This window comes from Meriones unguiculatus, chromosome 6 (genome assembly GCF_030254825.1).
Source record: "Meriones unguiculatus strain TT.TT164.6M chromosome 6, Bangor_MerUng_6.1, whole genome shotgun sequence".
Taxonomy (NCBI): domain Eukaryota; kingdom Metazoa; phylum Chordata; class Mammalia; order Rodentia; family Muridae; genus Meriones; species Meriones unguiculatus.
The window spans coordinates 15,828,987-15,851,074 of record NC_083354.1 but is presented as its reverse complement, the minus strand read 5'-3'; the positions used below and the strand labels follow the sequence as shown (position 1 = coordinate 15,851,074).

The following is a 22,088-nucleotide window of genomic DNA, read 5'->3' as shown; positions in this document are numbered from 1 at the left end:
AATTTTCTTTTTGTCATGCTAAAGGATCAAACCTAGCGTCCAGTATTTGCTATGCTATATATTTATAAATATGCATACATACACATATATATATACACATACATATACACATGCGAACGCATGTGTACACATATGTATACATACACGTACGCATGCATGCATATATGCATAAGGCATGTGTATACATATGAATAATTTATACATATATGTATAATATATGTATAATGTATGTGTGTGCATATATGTAAATGAATGTTTGCGTGTATGAGTGTGCACCAAGTGTATGCAGTGCCTGCAACAGCCAGTAGAGGGAGTCAGATCTGGAACCGGATTGCAGATGGCTAACCCAGATACTATGCCAGAGCAAATGCTCTTAACCACTGCGCCATCTCCAACCCCAATGGTTTGGAGTCGGGACACATCTTAGTAGCTCACACTGGCCTCGGACTTTAGGCAATCCTCGCGCCTCAGACTTTCAAGTGTTGGGATTAGTGGGATGCTCCACCATCCCTGGCTGGACCTCAACTCAAAGTCCTATTTTAAAAAGCCAATCTAGGGATGGTGAGATGGGTCAAAGAGTTAATGCACTTAGCCTGACAACCTCATCAGTTCAGTCCTCAGGAAGGGGAGAACCAACTTCCCACAGTTCTCTGACCTCCACATGCATGCCATGGTACTCATCTACCCACGCACATGCACGCGAAGATGTCATGAAAGCAACAGCAAGAATAAATCTCTTGCCAGTGTGGTGTCATCTTACAGACCCACTCAGGTCACAGGTTACTGTCATCCGTTGCTTCCTCATGTACCCTCAATATGCTTTGCTACGTTATGCTACCTGGAATAAATTCAGTGGGGTTTTGAGAGAAATCATTGGGTCTGGGGTAGCCCAGGCTGGCCTCAAACCCACGTGGTAGCTGAGCATGATCTGGAATGTCTGGGCGTCCTGCCTCCACCTTCTGAGTGCCCAGATCATTTGACACCATGCCAGGAACTACACCCCTTCCCTAATGTGGGTTTTTTTTTTCCTAGAATAAATAATTGTAATTTTTTTGGACCTATTTTATGTGTGTGGCTGTTTTGCCTCTGTGTGCATATGTGTACTGTGTGCTTGTCTGATACCCTTGTAGTTTAGAAGGGGATGTCAGAAACCCTGGAACTGGAATTTAGATGGTGTGAGTCTCCATGTGGGCGCTAGGCTCAGAACCAGGTTGTCTGCAAGAGCAGCAAGTGCTCTCAATCACCGAACCTCTCTCCAGCCCAGACTTTAAAAAAAAAAAAAAAATTATTTATACAGAATTCTGCCTGCATGTGTGCCTACACACCAGAGGGCACCAGATATCACCATATATGGTTATGAGCCATTGTGTGGGTGCTGGGAATTGAACTCAGGACCTCTGGAAGAACAGCCAGTGTTCTTAACCTCTGAGCCGACTCTCCAGCCCCAGATGCTTTTTTTTTTTTTTTTTTTTTTTTTTTTTTTTTTTAGTGGCAGTGTCTTCAATTTGTGTAACTAAATGCCTGCTTTCTCTCTTCTGAACAGGTCAACTTTCCTCCATTTTTATTTGAGGTGTTTCTCTATGCTCCCATAGATGATGGGAATAGCAAAGCCAAGATTGGAAATGACACGATTCTCTTCACATTGTATAAAAAGGAACCAGTTTTGTGGGAGGCCCTTTCCATGCCAGATGGTAAGTTTTTTTTTAGTGAAAGTTGGTCACTTGAGCTTGGTGTCGTTCGTGAGAGCTCAGTGTGTCCCTGTTACCCCGAGCACCGGGGAAGCTGGGCAACATGAAACCTTGTCTGAAACCTTGTCTCATTCTGGGCGTCATGGCATTTTATGCTTGCACTTCACTTTCAGCTCTTAAAGAGGTTGAGGTAAGAGGATCAGAACTGCAAAACCACCCTGGGCCATGTAAAAGATGCTGTCTCAAAGTTTTTTACTTTTTATGAAACTGGATCTAAAGAAATCTTATCCAGATCAGTGTAAGTGCTTTTCTCCTCGATAAAACAAATCAAGCACAACCCTGATTTAGCACTTTCCTTCTGTTGCAGTCGACAAAGACATGATGAAGAGAATAAGAGAAAAGTCTATTTTGCAAGCACAGGAGAAAGCAAAAGAGGCCACAGAAGCAAAAGCTGCTGCCAAGCGGGAAGATCAGAAATACGCACTAGGCGTGATGATGAAGGTAAGCTCACTGAAGGAGATGATGACGAGCCAGGCAGAGACAAGGAGTTCAGCCAGGCGGCGAAGGGGGTACAGGCCATGCAGCCACTCGGGACCGTTCAAGCTGTCAGTGGCCGAGGTGGTGAACTCCTTCAATCCCAGCACTTGAAAGGCAGAGGCAGGCAGAGCTCTGAATCCGAGGCCAGCCTAGTCTACCAGGACTACAGAGAGAAACCCTGTCTCAAAAAAAAAAAAAAAGAAAAGAAAATGGGTGTATAGTTCTGTGGTAGAGGGCTTGACTAGCATGCTTGAGGTCATGGATTCAGCCTGAAGTACCCCTTGTTAGTATATAGGCATCCTGCTTCTGGGTTGCCTAGCAACCTATGATGACATCATGTGTCTCCAGCCTGGTAGCCACACCTGGCAGGCGTGGTTCAGTTGCTCCATAAAAGGACCAACCTGCCACTTTGTCGCTCTCTTGGTCTCTCCCCTTCTCTGTCGGGGTGCTCCCTTTCTTCCGCTTATCATGTCTCGCTCTCCTCTCTCTCTTCATCTCCAGTAAACCTCTTTTATATAAAATCTGTGCACATCATCATTTCATTGGTCCTAAAAACAGCCCCCCCCACACGTACACACACATATGCACACACACAAAAAAAGAGAGAAATTAGTCCTTCCTCAGGGTTTGATTGTAGGGCTTATTTGGTTGTATGGGCCACTGTTCTGTCCTCTCCCCCGAAGGCCATAATCTCTTAAACTATGGGTTAAGACCCCCTATGGATTTACTTAAATGTGGAGGATGGAAAAAATTGCGGGAATAGCAGGGCCTGCGGGGTAGCTCAGGAGGTAAAGGCACTTGCTGCCAAAGCTGGGTGCAAGAGTCTGATTCCTGAAATCCACAGCTGGCAAGGCGTTAAGAGTAGGAAGATTAAGAAGCTGATCTTGGTAGCACACTTCACTAATCCCAGTGCTTGGGAGGCAGAGGCAGGAGGATCTCTGTGAGTGAAAGGCCAGCGTGGACTACATATTAAGTGAGTTCCGGGACAGCCAGGCCCACACAGACCTTGTCTCCCCAACTTCTGGTGGTAGTGTTAGACTGGTCCTAATCTGTCTCCGTTTAAGAAATTCTGTGCTTCCTATCTCTAATTTACAAATGCTTTTCCACCTTTAATTCTCTTTTTGTCCTCTGGAAATGAGGATTTTATAAACAAGCACTGTTCTATGAAGAGCATAATGGAAGGCACAGTGACTGGGGGAGGGGGGTGGTGAGAGGGCAGCTGAGGGCAGGTGAGGATATCTGCCTCCTTCGCCTCTCTTCGCTGTGTTTGCCAAGAACAAAAGGCAGACTGGTCTAAGGTGGAGTGAAGTGTTATCTTTGAGATTGTGGTGTCCACATGACATCATCATGCCCTTCTGTGAGGCATATAAATGCAGGGTGTTTGTTTGTTTGTTTTGTCATGTGTAAATGCAGGGGGTTTTGTTTGTTTGTTTGTTTGTTTTGTCACGTGTAAATGCAGGGGGTTTGTTTGTTGTTTTGTCGTGTGAATGCAGAGTATTTGTTTGTTTGTTTTGTCCTGTGTAAATGCAGGGGGTTTTGTTTGTTGTTTTGTCATGCTTGCCTGGCTTCTTCAGCTGGCAGCTCTCTGAGCTGACATACAATGACTACTGCCTTTGGTGTCTACTGTAAGCCACAGGCGGATGCGCTGGTCTGCTGGCCTGTTTTTCATTTTTACTACAACAGCATTCCTCCAGAGTAGCTGCACGGTAGAGCACCCCTCAGCATGCTGGAGGCTGGAGTTCCGCTCCTCAGCAATGAAACAAAAGTTTGTGAAGCAGCTTTAGAGAGGAAGGGTATTTGCTTAGCTCACAGCTTGGAGGCTGGGAGCCCGAGAAGAGGCAGCCCATGCACTTTTGGAAGGTGCAGTGTGTGAGGCAGAAAGCCAGAGAGAGGTTTGGGGCTCCTTAGGCTTGACAGCTGACTCCCTCCAAAACTAGATCAGAGTGTTAAGGTGTTTTCTGAAGGGACTCTGGCCAGCTCAAGGGCGGGGAGTGATCGAGGCTCTGGCAGGCTTTCTTTCTCCCCATTCCCTCTGTCTTGCTAAAAAATAAATAATAATAATAATAAATAATAATAATAATAATAAGAAGAAGAAGAAGAACTTAGATTACATTCCTAAAGCTAGCCTCCAAAGTCTTTTCTCTTATTTAGCCACTTCCTCCTGAGGCTGACCTCCAAGGTCAAGCTATCAAAGCATTGACATCCAGCAATCGAAAGCCACCTTTGATTCACCTAATTTACCCAACCCTTCTAAACTGGCCATTTGCCTAAGGGACATGCCTGTCTCTTCTCTATCCAAAAACAGTCATTGTTCCCCTCTGGGACAAATATCTCTTCCCCTTCCCCTTTGTCCTCTATCTCCTTTCTTTGTCTCTCATTCCCTGCCATCTGTCCCTCTGGGGCAAGGAAATCTCTTTTGTGCTGAGAACTTGCTCTTGGGGATCCTGGGCAGATAACGATCGCTACATTTCCGGCCAAGCCTGATGACCTGAGTTCCAGCCCTGAGACACACAGGGCAGAAGGGAGAGCTGACTCTGCAAGCTGTCTTCTGATCTGCACACTTACACGGAGCATGTCTGCGCACATGCACCACACGCTTGCACACACACACACACACACACACACACACACACACACAAATAACTGAAAAGAAAAAGTTGGGTGTGGTGGCACCTGCTTTTAATCTCAGCACTCAGGAGTCAGAGGCAGGCTGAACTCTGAGTTCAAGACCAGCCTGATCTACATAGTGAGTTTCAGGCCAGTCAGAGCTATATAGTGAGACCCTGCCCATACCTCTCCCCACCAAAAAAACAAAACAAACAAACAAACAAACAAAAAAGTCAAAGTCAACCAGGTATTGTAGCATAATCCTAGCATTCTAAGGGCTGAGGCAGGATCTGGGCTTCTTAACAACACCATATCAAAACAAAATGAGAACCAAACAAGCAAAAAGAGAACTCCCGTCATCCTCTAGAATTGTCCCAGTCAGGATAACCCATTTGGTCACCCATCTTTTACTTCAGTGCTGGGGAGTCAGAGCCAGATTGTCCCAAGTGCTAGACAAATGCTCAGCCACTGAGCTACACCCCTAGCTTGGCCACTGATCTGTGAACTGTCCACCACGTCACATGTCACACACACACACACACCCGGAACGAGCCTCCTGTATGAAGCAAAGGGGGGAGAAGGGCCGCTGTGGGAAACATCCATTTGCCATGTGGTGCCCTGCAGTTTATCAGGAAAGCAGCCATCTTCAGAAGACAGCCCCTGTCACACAGATGTGCGGAGGAGACAGGAGGACCCACTGTCTCAGTGCAAGTTAAAACCTGTGCTGTCTCAAGGTGTAGACACTCACAGGAACACAAGCACACACCACACACACATGCATACACACACACAGCTGTCACTTTTTAAATGTTTTATTTTTAATTTTTAATGATGAAAATGAAAATATACCTAAAAGTGAAGCTTCTGGAAAAAACGTTTGTTCTTCCCTGTCTTGTATCATTCTTCAAACTTGACCTTGGCCTCCCGGCCTCCCGCCTTGCCTTGTGTTTCAGAGCCCAGTCTCTGAAGACATCGTTGTTGACAGCAGTTTTGTCCAAGGGGATGTCCACAGAGTAACTTGTGGGCATGAGGTGATTGTAGTTATAAACTTTCACAAAGGACTTGGTCTTTGATCTCTTGGCGATTTTCTTCTTGCCCACGGTAGCTGTCACTTTTTGGGGATAGCGGTTGATTCCAGCCAACGGAGCATAGCTCTAAAGATGGTCTGAGGTACTATCATCAATATTCTCCATGATGATGGCTTTGCATTGGAGTAGTATCAGGTCAGGACCAGCACCACTTTCCCAGATTTCATGAACTTGCCCATTTTGACAGCAGGTAGCCGGCACCCAGCAGAAAGACTTTTTAGGTGTTTTAAAGGACTTGCTAATTACAATTTTTACAGATTGAAGAAGAAGAAAGGAAAAAAATAGAAGATATGAAAGAAAATGAACGGAAAAAAGCAACTAGAGAATTGGAAGCATGGAAAGAATGTCAAAGAAAAGCCGAAGAGCCAAAAAGAATCCCGAAGAAAGAGAAATGTCAACAGAGGAAGCAAGCTGAAGAGAGGGGAACGCTGAAACCCCAGGGCTTGCCCAGGAAGGTTGCGCCTGCTAGAGTCCCCACAAGAGGTATGGTGCCGCCTCTCTTTTTCTCTTTCTTTCTTTTAAAAATCTTTTTCTGCAGGCATAGGCCATGCTCTTTTCTTGAAAAGAAGAGAGCTTGTCTGAGGGATGAGGCAGGGTTTGCTATGTGGGTCTGGGCTTCCTGGACTGTGTGAGCCTCTGGCCTCAACCACAAATGCTTAGATAATAAGCATTCCCTATCATGCCTGGCTCAGTGGGCACATGGTAGTCATTTTGTACATTCCAGAAATACCTAGTGTAGATATTTCTATGGAAAAACACTGGAAACAACAACAAAACGCATAGTAGACACTGGGAACTTGTTAAGTGAAAGAGAGGGTTAGAGGAAAGGAGCCACACAATTGGTCTAAGGAAGGAATCAGGGAAAAAGAAAAGCAAACAACGAATTTTCCTGCTTTGTTTCTATTTGTTTTGAGGCAGGATCTCCTGTAGCCCAGGCTGGTCTCAAACTTGCTACATAGCTGAAGATGACCTTGAACTTCTGATCCTCCTGCCTCCACTTCACTATTACTGGGATTTTAGGCATGCACCACCATACCTCAGGCAAATTTGTTTCCCCTGAATGCTGGGGACCAAATCCAGGGCCTTGAATTTTTCTAGGCAAACTTTAGAGCCTGAGCTGAATCTGAGCTACACACACACACACACACACACAATTTTTTGAGACAGTGTCTTACGTTGTCCAAGGCTGTCTTAAATGCCCCAAATAGCTGAAAATGTCCTTACCTTTTCTTCCTTCCTTCCTTCTTTCTATCTTTTAAAAAATGATTTGTTCTTATTTTTTATGCATTTGTGTTTTGCCTGCATGTGAGAAAACCAGGCCTGACACCCCCCCAAAAGTCACTAGGAACTAGTGACTCCCCCCAAGCCACCACAAACTAGGTCATAGGTCACCAATTCCAGAAACAATGTTATAGAGTTCCCTATCCAAGGAACAGCCTGAGGATAGCCACAAGAATGGGAATAGGAAGGTATCTTATCTCAGTGTGGAGCATTTGGGCTAGGCAGCCCACCGACCTTGTTTTAGAACATCACGACACAGAAAATACCAACCGTCCCTGAGGTCTATAGCTAGCTAGCTCAATGTCATGTTAGTTAGCCAATCACTTTGTAACAACCTTGCCCTGGCTGAATGTCTTTCAGCTATGCAACTGCTAAGCTGGGAATTCCTGGTTCTTGTTCAAACCCCAATAAAAACCCTACTGTTCAGGTGCTCTGGACTCCCCTCTCTGATCCACTACATTGGTGATAGTGGGAGACCTAGCTTAAACCCAAATAAAGCTTTTTGCTTTTGCATATGTGGTCCTGGTAGTCTTTGGGGACCTTAAGATCTGGGCAGATGTAGATCCCCTGAAACTGGAGTTACAGACAGCTGTGAGCTGCCATGTGGGTGCTGGGAATTGAACCCAGATCCTCTGGAAGAACAGTCCATGCTCTTAACTGCTACGCCATCTCTCCAGCTCCATCTTTTCTTACTTATATGTACTCCTTTTCTCTGAAGTATAATAGTGTGAGTCTTTTTCTTGAAATCCTTTCCCCACCTGTTTTACTGTTGTCTTCAAAGATTTTATTTATTTCTTTTATGCATGTTAGTGCTCTAAGAGGACAGTAGAGAGTATAGATGGTTATGAGCCACCATGTGGCAGCTGGGAATTGAACTCAGGACCTCTGGAAGAGCAGACAGTGCTCTTAACCGCCGAGCCATCTCTCCAGCCCTTACTGTTGTCTTTAAGTCTGTGTATCTTACTTATGTATTTTAGTGATTCTAAGTAACATCTGTCTTTCCTTGTTTTTTGTTTTGGTTTTTCAAGACAGGTTCTCCTTGGTAGCCCTGGCTGTCCTGGAACTCATTCTGTAGAACCAGCTGGGCTCAAATTTAGCGAGCTCGGCCTCCTCTGCCTCCCAAGTGCTAGGATTAAAAGCGTGAGCCACCACTGGCCTGCTGTCTTTCCTTGTCTTTATAGACACCCGAACACATGGCTTAGTTCCTCATCCCATTTCAGCTTAGCAATTGCTGAACCTGCTGAGCACCTTTTATAAGAATGTTTGCCTTTCATTAGCATTGTTGCCATTTTCTTAGGTGTCTCTTGACAGTGAAAAAGCTTCCTTCTCCAGGGAGTGAATAGAGCTACTTGCTGTGGGTGTAGGAATTGTAGTTGTAGGAGAGATGGCAGTAAAGGGTTTGCCTAGTATTACTCCCCAGTTGATATGAACTAGACAGAGGCTCAACAATGAACCCCAAAACAATCGGGTTATTGATGAAAGACTAGACTAGCTGCATGGCCCTGGTGGTGAATGCCTTTAATTTCAGCTCTCAGGAGGCAGAGGCAGGTCTCTGAGCTCGAGGCCAGCCTGGTCTACAGAGTAAGTTCCAGGACGGCCAGGGCTGCACAGAGAAACCCTGTCTCAAACAAACAAACAAACAAACAAACAAACAGATTAGACTAGCTGCCATGCTAACACTGAATGTTCTATTCCTTGTTGCAGAGAACATCTTTGGTTTATTTTTTAGTAGCAGTAGTATTTATATATGACGTGTGTGTGTCACAGTGTCCATGTGGAAGTTAGAAGACAACTCTGTGTCTCGTTTTTTCCCTCCTCCCAACTTTTGTGTGTGTGTGTGTGTGTGTGTGTGAGAGAGAGAGAGAGAGAGAGAGAGAGAGAGAGAGAGAGAGAAAGGCCTCACTCTGCTCATGACATAGCCCTTGATGGCCTGAACATCTCTATGTAGAACAGTCTAGTCTTAAACCCACAAAGATCAGCCTGCTTCTACCCCTGAGTGCTGACACCCACTCAGCACTTTGAAGAGGTCAAGTCGCCAGGTTCGTACAGCTAGGAATTTACACTCTGACCTATCTCACTTCCTATCTTTGCCTTGATTTATTTTGTTGTTTTTTGTGGTTGTTAATTTTTAGTATTTATTTTTACCATGTTATTTGTTTCTTTGTTATTATTGTTATTTGTTATTAATTTTAGAGTTAGCTTTGGTGTATAGTAATCTTAAAAGTCAATGTGTTAGTTAGAAATGAGAAGTAAATGGCTTGTTCGATCCCTTTGCTTTTTGCAGGGAAGAATTGGGAAAACATATTTTCTGAGAAGTTAAAGGAAGACAGCATTCCTGCGCCTCGCTCTGCCAGCAGTATTCAAATCAGCTTTACCCCTCGAATATTCCCAACTGCTCTTCGGGAATCCCAAGTCGCAGAGGAGGAGGAGGTGGGCCAGAGCGTCAGTTAGGCAGTCACTACTTCAGTTAGCAGCCCCGCTGGTGGAAGGCCCTCATGATTTCACTATTGCTCAGTGAGTTCCAGGACAGTTAGAGAAACCCTGTCTTAAAAAAAGAAAGGAAAGAAAAGAAATGGGGTTTGGCTTTCTCTGTTCTGTGTTGTACATTTTGTTTTAGTGGTGTTTTTTTTGTTTGTTTGTTTGTTTGTTTGAGACAGGGCCTATGCAGTGTTTGAGACAGTATAGCTCAGGCTGGCTTGAAACTCACTGTTAATCCAAGTTGGTCATGACCTTGTGAATCTCTCACTTCAGCCTGCACTGTGCGCTGTCTGGGTTTAGTGGTCCTGTCAATAGAACTCAAGACTTAGTGCATGCCACCTGGGGTATGGTGTAAGTCCGCCTAAGCCAGGTGTGTTCATTCCACTGTTCAGGAGTTCAGAGGCCGGAAGGTTTGAGGCCAGCCTGCTCTATACAGCAAGCCCCAGGCCAGCCAAGGCTACATGGACAGAATTTGTCTAATAATAATAATAATGATAGCGAACAAATAAACAACAGCAAAAAGTAAACAAAGACTGTCTTAAAAAGTGAAATATATATATGTATGTATATATGTGTGTATGTGTATATATATGTGTGTGTGTATATATATATGTGTATGTGTATATATGTGTGTATATATATGTATAATATTCATATGAATTTCCAGTTTGGACTAGATACTTTTAAAAGAATTGTTACTGTTTTTAAACGTGTGTGTGTATGTGCACCTGGGTGTGGGTACGTGGCCAGGTACAGGTGCTCTGGAGGACCGGAGGCATGAGGTCACTGGAGCTGGATTTGGAGGCGGTTGTGAACTGCTTGATGTGGATGCTGTGGTCTCAGCTTTGGTCCTCAGCCGATCCACATGCGTTACTCACTCCTTCACCACTGAGCCATCATTCTAGCCCTGGACCAAAAACATTTATCTATCCATTCTCAACCAGTTAAGAGTCCTAAAAAAAATAAAAAAAAAAAAGGTTTAAGAGTTTATAAATACTGAAATTTTAAAACCACTATCAAACAGTGGGTTTATCTGATCAGACCATTATAAACAAATACCTAAAATTAGGAGCTGAATGAACAGACATTCATTTCTCAGTGTTTTGATCAGGGGCTGGCAGGGGATCGCTTGGTGAGGCCTTGTCCTGTCTCACAGATGGCGCCTTCATACTGTGTCTCCTTGTGGCACTGATGAAGGCAAGCTTTGATCTCTTTCTCTTCTGAGGAGACGAAGGCCATTATGGCATTATCTAAACTCCATGGCTTTCCCCAAGCACCCGTCTCTCACTTTCAGCATGTGTATTTGCCATTTGACAAACTGTTCAGCCTATTGATCCAGATGATATTTTTGCCTGGTAGAAAAAGTGAGAAATCTAAGAGTAATTGTTAATAAAAACAAGGCCTCTTAGAAGGAAAGTCTTGCTCTACCAAGTTCTCCTCTGGCCTCTGCATGTGTGTTGAGACATGTGCACATCCCCCAAGCATACATACACATGCTAATTAATAAACTTTGGTTTGTGTGGTTTTGTTTGAGACAGTCTCACTATGTAGCCCTGGCTGGCCTGGTACCTACTATGTAGACCATGATAGCCTCAAAATCACAGAGATCCACCTTCTTAAACCTCTGAGAGCTGGGGTTAAAGGCATGCCCAACCATGTCTGGCCCATAAATAAAAGACTACGCAGGGTTTCTCTGCGTAGTCTTGGGTGTCCTGGACTTGCTTTGTAGACCAGGCTGGTCTCAAACCCACAGAGATCCACCTGCTTCTGCCTCCCAGAATGCTAGGATTATAGGCACACAGCACCACGCTCACCATAAATTGAGTTTTTAATGAGACTTTTGTGTCTTCTGTGGCTGGGCTGGTCTTTGCCCTGTGGTAGGCAGTGTCTCATCACTGTGACAAAGTGCCTCAGAAAAGCACTTACGAGGAGGAAAGGTTTACTTCACCTTGTGCTTTTGGGTTTTGCTTAGTCCCATTGCTTCAGGACCAGCAGCCAAGAAGTTAAGAGAAGGGACCAGGGTCCTAATGTTCTCCTCAGGCTCATCTCTTGGTGACCTGATTTCCTTTCACCATCTTGTGAAGGCTCCACCGTATCCCAGTAGTGCCACTGGCTGGAGACCTTTAACATGCCACTCAAGAGTTGAACACATCTCCCAAAGAGTCACTGTGTAATGTAATAATGTACAGGAACTTAGAGATGGTAGCTCTTTGCCTGTAGCCCAGGCAGGACTTGAACTGTGCCCTCCTGCCTCAACAAGTAACTCAGAGTATGAGGCTTGGCTCAGAGGCAGTAGACACAGTGGCTCAAGTGGTGGGCTTAGCTCATGGTGACACAGCCCTTGGGAGGGGTTAATCCTCTTCTGAGGAAGGGACTGTTCTCCACTGCAGCAAGCTGTTAAAGATGAGCAAGTCTGGCCCTTCCCCCCTCCCCCCTCTCCGTCACCACGTGAGAGCACTCTCCCACACACATCATTCACCCCTCACATGTGCTGCAGCTACATGACTCCATCTGTCATGCTATAACATCTAAAAGGCTGACAGTAGGATCTGCGAGGTGAAACTATCTAGAATTTTGGATTTTTAACCTTGAAACTGAGCAGTATAAGCACCCCCTTTCCTTATGAAAGGTCAGCCTCAGGAAATTTGAATAGCAACAGAAAATTGACAAAGGTAGTGTCTCAATTTCTTTTCCCTTTATTTTATTTTATTTCTTTACTTTTGAGACAGGATCTCCTGTGTAGCCTGGGCTGGCATAGAACTCAGTATGTAAAGCAGGCTGGCCTTGAACTCAGAGACCCACCTGCCCCTACCTCCCTTTTGCTGTGATAAAAATACTCCGACAAAAGCAACTTAGGGGAGAAAGGGCTTATGGCAGCTCATAGTGCAAGGCGCAGTCCATCCTGATGGGGAAGGCAGGGTAGCAGCAGCCTGAAGGAGCCGATCAGTGAGTGAGTGCTTGGGTACTGTCCTACACCGCTCTCCAAGCACACAGTCCAGGAGCCCCTATCCAGGGCATGGCTCCATCCACAGTTAAGAAGTAACGTGGTCAGGATAATTCACCCAGGCATGCTAGAGGCCCCTCTCCCAGGTGACTTCCAGGTACTGTCGGGTTGACCATGCCGCCTGGCACAGACAGTGTCCATCACCGCACTGCATTCTCATTGCAGTGGCTGCATAAGCAAGCAGAGGCCCGGAGAGCCATGAGCACCGACCTTCCCGAATTCGGCGACCTGAGAGAAGAAGAGAAGAATCCAGACTGGCTGAAGGAAAAGGGAAAGTGAGTTGTCTGCGTGAGTTCTGCATTCTACAGTAGGCTCACCACCTTCCAGGGGTAGAGGGACCTTGCGTTTACGCGTGTGCTTGTGCACTTTTGGGAAGAGATCGTTCATGTGCTGGTAGTTTTATGTCTACTTGACACCAGCTTGAGTCGTTTAGGAAGAGAGGAGCTCAGCTGAAAAGCATGCCCCTACCAGACTGGTTCGTGAACAAATCTGTGGTGCATCTCTTGGTCGAGGATTGATGTGGGAATGCCCAGCTCACTGTAGGCACTGCCACCACTGGGCGGGCGGGCGGTTCTGGGTGTGATGAGAAAGCCTTGAAAAGCAAGCCAGTAAGCATCTATCCTCCACGGCACTAGTTCCTGCCTCCAGGTTCCTCCCTTGAGTTTCAGCCCCTTGACAGAGCACAAGATGGCAGTGAAATTAACCCTTTCCTCCCCAAACTGCTTTGGCGATGGTGTGTATCACAGCAACAGAACCCTAAGGAGGACAGGTGGGTGGAGCTCCATATTTAAGAAGTCTGGTGACCTGACAGTTAAATGCAGTAAATTGCCTGAGGCTGGGGATGTGGTTGAGTAGATAGAGTGCTTGCCAGGCGTACACAAAGTCCAGGCTTCCATCCTTTTCACTCCACACTCTGGGTGTGGTTGACACCTGTAATCCTAGCATTTGGAATGTGGAGGTAGGAGGATTTGGAGTTTAAGGTCAACTGGGATATGCATGGAATTGGAGGAAAGCCTTAGAAAAGGGACTCTTAAAAAAAAAAAGGAACAAAACAAAACAACAACAAAAAACATGTGTGTTGGCACAGCCCTTTGCACCCATCAGTCAGGAGGCAGAGACTAGGCCAGCCAGGGCTACACAGTTAGACTAGGAAATCGGGAATTGTGGTTTTTTTTTCCCCTTTGTAGTGCCGGTAGTGAACAGCAGAGCCTGGCCCATGCCGAGGACACTGATTGCACCCCAGTATCACCCCCCTGCACTGAGTTGTGAAGAAAAGTTGAGAGAGAAGAAATGGGCATGAACAGAAATGAGTGGGAACATGCAGAGTAGCTTATGGGGTGAGAACAGGGCCGGGTAGACTTGCCTGGAGGTGGCTTTTTTTTCCTTCTCTTGACAGGGTCTTGCTCTGACACTTGGAGTTGATGCCCAGCACTAGATACATAGCCCAGAATTGCAGATATTCTCCTGCTTAACCTGTGGGACTATGGGGTGTTGGTTTTACAGAAGGGTAGAAATAGGCAGGCCTTTCCCAAGAACAGCTACTACTGCCAGCTCAGGAGTAGATTCTTGGCAAAACTAAGAAATGTTTGCATTTTTCCTTACATGGTCTTTTTAAATGCTATGTCTTAATTTTAAAAAGAAAAGCTGCCTTAAAAATCATGCTAAGATGGGGCTGGAGAGATGGCACAGTGGCTAAGAGCACTTGCTCTTCTATAGGTCTTGAGTTCATTCCCAGTAACCGCAGGGGTGGCTCACAACATCTGTGATCTGATCTCTCTTCTGGTGTACATGAAGGCAGAGCACTCATGTGCATAAAATATGTGAATAAATAAATCATTTTTAGAAATTGTGCCGAGTGGTAGTGGCTAAAATCATGCCTTTAATCTTACCACTTGAGAGGCAGAGGCAGGTTGATCTCTGAGTTCAAGGCCAGCCTCATCTACAGAGTGAGTTCCAGGACAGCTAGGGCTACTCAGAGAAACCATGTCTTGAAAAACAAAACAACAAAACAAAGCAAAATTACTTATACTGAAAGGGTTACACCAACTTTGTAACCTGTATGTCTTCTAAAGCCTATAGTTTTGAGTTTTAGGTTCAGGTTAAGCTAAAGCCTCTTAGTACCTTTTCAGAGAATGAAAAAATGTGACCCTATCTATGAGGACAGATAGAAAAAAAAGGCAAGCAAGCAATGACCTTCACTCAGCAAAAAGAAAAACCCTTGCCTTTAAGATAGTGTTTCTTAGCAACAAACCCAGATTTCTTCTGAGTAGCTTTTGACCTCCAGCCAAAAGTCCGAAGCCTCTAATCTTCAAGGATGAGCTAACCACCCCCACCTTAAATTGCAGCTGCATCCACACTTGGCAGGACTGGCCAAGCTTGAGCACCTAAGACTAACCAATTACCTTACTTTATAGCTTCCTCATCCAATCCTAAATTGCCAAAACTACAACTTCAAATTTCCCACAATTTTTCTTTTAAAAACCTAAAGGCCTTTGTCTCCCGGTACCACTCTTTGCTGACCATTGCGCAATGGTTAATAAACCTCTTGCTTTTGCAATGAGTCGTGGTCTGGGGGAGTTTCTGGGAAGGGCGCGATCTTGAACTCCTGAGCTGTGAGACTCCAGGTCTTACAATACCAATCTGGAAAGATGCTCAGCAGTTAAGAGCACTGACTGATCTTACAAAGGACCCAGATTTGGTTTCTAGCACCTGGCAGCTCACAGCTGTCTGTTACTCAAGTTCTAGGGGACTTGAGTTCCTCTTCTGACTTCCTCAGACACCAGACATATATGTGGTACACATACACACATAAGGCATTACACTTGTACACATAAAAACAAAATACAGGGTGAGGGAGATGCAATCCTGAGGATCTCAATTCAATCCAGATAAAAAGCTAGAGATTGTGATGCTTGCTCTTATTCCCAGCTCTGGGAGGCAGAGACAGGCAGATCTCTGAGGCTCATTGGCCAGTCATACTAGCCTGATCAGGAGTCCCAGGTCCCAGGGAGAGACCCTCTCTGAACAGAATGGTGAGTCTGGGTGTGAGGTACAGGCCTTTAATCCGAGGCTGCGCCAGGTTACATAGTGAGTTCCAGACCAGGCTGCGCTATAATAGTGAGACCCTGTCTCAAGACAAACAAACAAAACCAACCACCAAAAAAGACAGATGGTTCCCAAGGAACAAAAGCAAGCAAGCAGCATACACTTCATGCCTGTTCCCTTTGCTGCCTAGTCCTGCGGAGCCAGTCCAGAGGGAGCCCCGGCAGGTGTGACACTCACAGCAGCTCTCCACCACAGCTGAGGAAGGCCAGGCATAAGGATCACAGCTTTGTGTCAAAAGGTTGCAGTAAAGTTGCTAGCTCACATAAATCTGTCCACTGCTTCCAAAGAGACTCCCTCTACCACAGCTGTCTGCCACACAAGCATCTTCTAAACAGTAGTGCCAGGCTGGGAGTACACAGTGGCAACAGGCCTCCCACGTGTGACCTGGAGGTCCTGGCTCCAACCTGAAGATCCCCTCCCCCCAAATAACCACAACCATGAGATTGTCACAGGAGATCTATGGAGAACTGTCTTTGGATTTTTGTTGAGCCAGGGGCTCTTGCCTTGAACTTGGTGGCAGTCCTCCTGCCTGAGCCTCCAAAGTGCTGGCATTATAGGCATGAACCACCACTCAGAGTTTGAGAATTGCCTTTTTACCCATGTGCCTATACACTTTCAGAACAGGGCCAGGAAACCTGCCTTTGCTACTGCATTGAAACAAACTGGGTTTGTGGAAACAGGCCAGTTTTCTTGTGCTATTTTTCCTGATAGGAGTATGTTAGAATTGGCGTTACAAGATGGCCTCTCAGATGTAGGTGTGATTGTCTTTCATTGTTTGTTTGTGTTTTATAGCTTATCCTGTTCTGTTGCAGTACTTGATAGTTAGAGTGTGTTAACAAAAGACAGAAACTTCATTCTTCCTTTTTTTTTTCTGACTTTTTTTCATGTAGGAAAAATCTGTTGTGAACACTACAAAAGAGGACCGAGTGGTTTTATTGAGACAAGCTTTCACTTTGTAGCCCTGGCTGGCCTGGAACTCCTTATGTAGGCTAGGCTGGTCTTGAACTCACAGTGATTCTCCTGCCTCACATCCTGAGTGCTAGAGTTATTGACATGCACTTTCAAACCTGAAGGGAGTTTGTTTTATTAGATTTCTGGTTTGTTTTTTTTTGGGGGGGATTGTTTGTTTTGTTTTTTTGTTTTTGAAACAGGGTTTTCTATATGTAGCCCTGGCTGTCCTGGAACTAGCTCTGTAGACTAGGCTGACATGAAACTCACAGAGACCCACCTGCCTCTGCCTCCGGAGTGCTGGGATTACAGCATGTGCCATCACTGCCAGGCAGATTTCCGCTTCTTGAAGTGGCATATCAGCACTCCTGGCACTCCAGCCTTCACATGTGTCATGCACTGGGCCCTTGGCTCCCCAGGTTTCTGGGCTTTGGAGCTTGAGCTGGACCTATACGAGTGCTTTCTTGGTATCTAGCAGGCTGATGGAGCTCAGCACCCCAGGGCCTCCGTAGGTCCGTTGCTCACAGTGCATCTTTCTACCCGTCTGTACCACTATGTGCTGCTTGATCAGAGAAAGGTGGCACTGGCTGACTTTTGTTTGTGGAAGCTGTGGGTGTGTTCATGGTTTTAGACTATTTGGGGATCACATTCTATTGTTGACTAAAATGTATGTGTCTGATTGTATGTCCCATGGGCTCCTTTTTCTCTCGAGTACTCCATGGGAAAAAGACAGCCCACATGCTGCCCTTGCTGGCTTGTAACTCATTATATAGACCAAGCTGGCCTTGAACTTGGGGCGATACTCCTGCTTCTGCCTCTTAACTCCTAGGGTTACAGGCCTTCAGCACCATGTCCATGTTATTTTTTAAAATCATAATTAGAATGTTTCTCCCCTCTTAATTCTGAGTGCTAAATTGAGGGGGCATGTGTCCCTTCACTAAGCTGTGCTGATGCTGGCTGGCCTGTGCACTCTGTCTGTCTGTATATCCAATAGATTTTTGTGGTATTGGGGATTGAGTCAAGGGCCTCACTATCCAGACAAGTGCTATAACACTGGCCTTTCCCCCCTTTTATCATTTCATTTATTGTTTGTTCTGACGTGAGGCTCACATGGCACAGTCGGGGGAACTTGCTTTGTAGCCAAACAAAGCCTTAAACCCCAGGCCCTCCTTTCCCTCTCAGGTGATGGGATTGCAGCTCTTATTTATTTTGAGACAGAGTCTCACTAAGTCACTTCAGCTTGTTGTGTAGGCCAATCAAACATTGATCTCGCAGCTGGGGTTACAGGTCTGCACCTGCAGGCTGGCTGGTAGTGGCTCTGTGTTGAGAGTGTGTTGACACAGGTGTCAAGCTCATAGCAGCTCCCCTGTGTCATGGAGTGCTGTTCCCTCTGTTTCTCATTCCTTTCCTGCTCTCTCTGCACCAGCTTTCATGTAACTGTTTCTCCTGTGCTTAAAAATGAGCAGCAACATTTGTGCTGTGGGCTTTCTTCATTCATGTCCAGCAGGGGAAGAAGTTTTACCAGCTTTTCACTCTCCAACTTGAGTTTGAAAGCACCAGCTTCATTTAGGCCAGTTTAAACCCCTTTTCTACCCCTAAATAAATTCCCGAATCAAGACGATAGCCATACACTTGCTGCATTAAGTCAATTATGGCTGCTTTTGGGTAGGAGGATCTATCCTACTCAGGGTACGTGCTATTGTATGTAGAGAGATGGAGTCTGCGCAGCCAGCAGTCTCTACCAGACAGGGAATTAAACCAGGCAGATGGGAAACCATCTATCTGCTTGCCAAGTAGGGGAGATGTTATTTCTCCACGTCTGCCTCAATGTTAAATTGCCCTTTTCTTTTTTTCTCATTAGCAAACTGTTTGCAACAGAAAACTATCTGGCAGCGGTTAATGCGTATAATTTAGCCATACGATTAAACAGTAAGATTCCATTATTGTATTTGAATCGGGCTGCTTGCCACCTCAAACTAAAAAACTTACACAAGGCCATCGAGGACTCTTCTAAGGTATGTATATTCCTCTGTTTGGGTATGTGTTGTATGTTTATGTATTTACTTAATTGAAAAATATTATTTTTGCCAGGCAGTGGTAGTGCTCACCTTTAATCCCAGACTCAGGAGGCAGAAGCAAGTGAATCTCTGTGAATTTGAGTTCAGGACAGCCAGGGCTATACAGAGAAACCCTATCTTGAAAAACAAAACAAAACAAACAAACAAAACTATGTATATATGATGCTTTAAAATTATCCTGGAAGCTGGGTATAGTGGCACACACCTGTAATCCCAGTACTCAGGAGGCAGAGGCAGGTGATAGCTGTGAGTTCAAGGCCAGCCTGGTCTACAAAGTGAGTCCATGGCAGCCAACACTACACAGAGAAACCCTGTCTCAAATAAAATAATCCTGGAGAGCCAGCTGTGGTGGGTTGAAAGAAGAGGATCACTGAGTTCAAGGCCAGTGTGGATTATGTAGTAAGTTCCAGGTCAGACAAGGTAACAAAAGATTACCTCTGTCTCAAAAGATCAAACTAGACAATTGGTTGCTCAGTTCAGCAGTAACACATATGCTAAAATTGGAATGATACAGAAAAAGATTATCATGGCCGCTGTGTGAGGATGACATAAAAATTAATGAAGTGTTTCCTAATTTTTCTTTTTGAGTTTCCATTTTGAATGTGTTTGGACTACTAAAACAATAAACTACTGATGTCTAAAAAAAAAAAGTTATCTGTGATAGAACACAGCATGTTCACATGGACAGGTCAGGCCCTGAATATTCTGGGGGTAGAGCCAGGCACAGTGGCACACACCTGTGATCCCAGCACTTGCGGAGGCAGAGGCAGTTGGATCTCTGTGAGTTCGAGACCAGGCTGGTTTACAAATAGAGTCCAGGATAGCCAAGGCTACACAGAGAAACCCTGTCTCAAAACAAAACAAAACAAAAACTTCACGGGGTGGGGTAGTGTTCTGTGGACTTTGGTGAGGCCTCTTTATTGGTGTAAACGTTGCTCTCTGAATTAGCCCTTAGCCTAGTAGTAGAACGTCTATCTGCTGAGCCAGTGTGAGGTGTGGGGCTCCTCACAGTACCCTCCCCAGAAGTTAAATGCTAAGCCCTTTTGCCTCCCAGGTAAGTGCTCTACCACTGAGTTCTTTATCTAGTTCTCTTCATCCTTTTTATTCATTCTAAATAGAGGATGATCTGCAATAGCCATGCTTTGTGTTTCCAGAGAATGAGCTTGTTATGTGGTGAGCAAAATGGAAAGAACAATCAGCAAGTAGCAGACAGGAAGTGGAACAGCAGACAGTAAAACGTCATCACATCAGGCACTGACAACATCCTGCAGCAGTGACTGGGGAAATCCTACTGGGGTCGTCAGGCAGGGGTCCTGACTGAGAGGTTCCAGGCAGAGCACAGAGTCTGCTTCGTGGATGAGCTTCCGGCTCTGCCTTCCCACTACTGTGTGATAAACAATAGTGCCCGTCTGCTGGGAAAGGCTCAGCTTCCAGCTGTTCAGCCTCGGCTCTTAGTGGGTTTTCTTTCTCCCTGTGACAGAGCTAGCGGCAACCTGCCCTAGGACATGGAGTTTTGGAAGATCTTGAAATAAATGTGCTTGGGTCAGCATTCAATACATGCAAATAGCACATGACAATTTACCAATATAACTTCGAGTCCAGCTCTCAGTTGCCTAAGCTAACAGTGAATAGGCCTGAAGTTTGCCCTTCTGTGCCTTAGTCTCCCTGCAACTTACAGGCATGTGCCACCAGGCCCAGCTGGTTGATCTGTTTGTATTTCTAGTTTTTGTTTGTCTTTTGAGACAGGGTTTCACATAGCCTCGGCTGGCCTGAACCCCAGTATATAGAGAAGAATGGCCTTGCACTGGAACTGCAGGCCTGTGACCACAGCCAGCTTAGTAATGCTTCGGGAATTACAGGTGCAAACCATTATGTCTGACTGGCATGTACCTTAAAGTAAGAATTTAGAGTTTTCACTGTTTTTGCTCAGCCCTAATTTTATGTCTGTCCCTTGTTTTTATATACACACTCCCTTTGTTTCATACACTTACAGTATGTGTGTGGATGTGTGTGCAGGCATATGTAGTGGCAGGAGGTCAGTCTTGGTGTTGTTCTTCAGGCACTGTTCAACTTCCTTTTTTAAGGGTTTATTTGTAATCATGTGTATGCTTTGGGGGCAGTATTTGCACATAAATGCAGTTGTCCACTTAATCCAAAGAAGGAGCCTGGATCCCCTGGGACTGAAGTCATAGACAGTAGTCAGCTACCAGCTATCCCTAAGCATCCTTCTGTCTCTGCTTCTCAAACACTGACATGAGCACGCACTACCATGCTTGGGTTTCTATGTCAGTGCTGGGGTTCCAGCCCAGGTCTTCGTGCTTGCCGAACAAGCACCTCACCCACGGGGCCATATCACTAGCCCCTAATTATCTATGTTATTTGAAAGGCACTAGAATTGCTGACGCCACCTGTTGCTGACAATGCCAATGCAAGAATGAAGGCATACGTTCGACGAGGGACAGCGTTCTGTCAACTGGAATTGTATGTCGAAGGTAAGAGATTGACGGAGGCATGGAGTCGCTCTGTCACTATAGTGACAGCCTCGCATGCACAAGGCCCTGTGTTAGGTCCCTGTGGTTTATAGTGCCATATAAACCGCTTGCAGTGGCACACACCTGTCATCCCAGCACTTGGGGGTGGACACAGGAGATCAAGTTCAATGCTGTCTCCAGTTACCTATCAAGTTCAAAGCCTTCTAAGCTACAGGAGACCCTGTTTCAAAAAGAGCAAGAAGGTGTCTAGCTAACACAGGTATTTATGAAGCACTTCAGTCCTTCCCCTCTACCTCCTCCAGAGTCTGATGTTTTACCCTGCGGTGATGAATATAAGGTCGTGGGCCTAGACCTGGGAAAGGCAGATACAAGGAAGATATTAGCTAGTGTGACTACAGACCAGCAACCCATATTCCCTCTTCACCTCCACTCACTGATGTCCACTTTAAGTGCCTGCTTGTGGTAGAGAAAGGAAAGATATGGAAGTTTATCTTTTGAGAGAGGAGCACAGAGTTTACAGTTCTGTGTGTGTCCTGCAGCTGGGCCCTCTCCCTGCTAGGAACAAGGGAGTTTCCATTGCAAAAACCAAGGTTGTGAAAAACTGAGGCTTCCTGGAAATTTTCTTAAGAGAAATAGAGAGAACCTGGGAAATGAGACTTTATGCCACAGGAAGGGACCCTCGGGATAGATTTAAATCACCTCTTGAGGTCCCCTGACCGCTTTCCTTCTCATGCCAAGGCACAAATCAACTCTCCCATTCAAAGCACTTAACACACCTGAGG

The 22,088-nt window shown here is 45.5% G+C and overlaps 1 protein-coding gene, 1 non-coding gene and 1 pseudogene across 3 annotated transcripts in view; 2 read left to right on the top strand and 1 right to left on the bottom strand.

Annotated features, from left to right (window-relative positions):
- The window catches only part of Dnaaf4 (dynein axonemal assembly factor 4), a 43,383-nt gene that overhangs the window by 15,549 nt on the left and 5,746 nt on the right, over positions 1-22,088 (top strand). For both annotated transcript variants that reach the window (XM_060384772.1, XM_060384771.1), the window contains exons 3-9: positions 1,544-1,691; positions 2,056-2,189; positions 6,178-6,403; positions 9,486-9,631; positions 12,849-12,958; positions 18,598-18,751; positions 21,201-21,306. In XM_060384772.1, coding sequence (XP_060240755.1) covers positions 1,544-1,691; positions 2,056-2,189; positions 6,178-6,403; positions 9,486-9,631; positions 12,849-12,958; positions 18,598-18,751; positions 21,201-21,306 — 1,024 coding nt within the window. The remainder of the gene's footprint in view (positions 1-1,543; positions 1,692-2,055; positions 2,190-6,177; positions 6,404-9,485; positions 9,632-12,848; positions 12,959-18,597; positions 18,752-21,200; positions 21,307-22,088) is intronic.
- LOC110549135 (large ribosomal subunit protein eL27-like) lies at positions 5,682-6,099 on the bottom strand (annotated as a pseudogene).
- Positions 19,289-19,392, top strand: LOC132655054 (U6 spliceosomal RNA). The gene has a single exon (XR_009592635.1). It is a non-coding gene; the product is annotated as a U6 spliceosomal RNA (small nuclear RNA).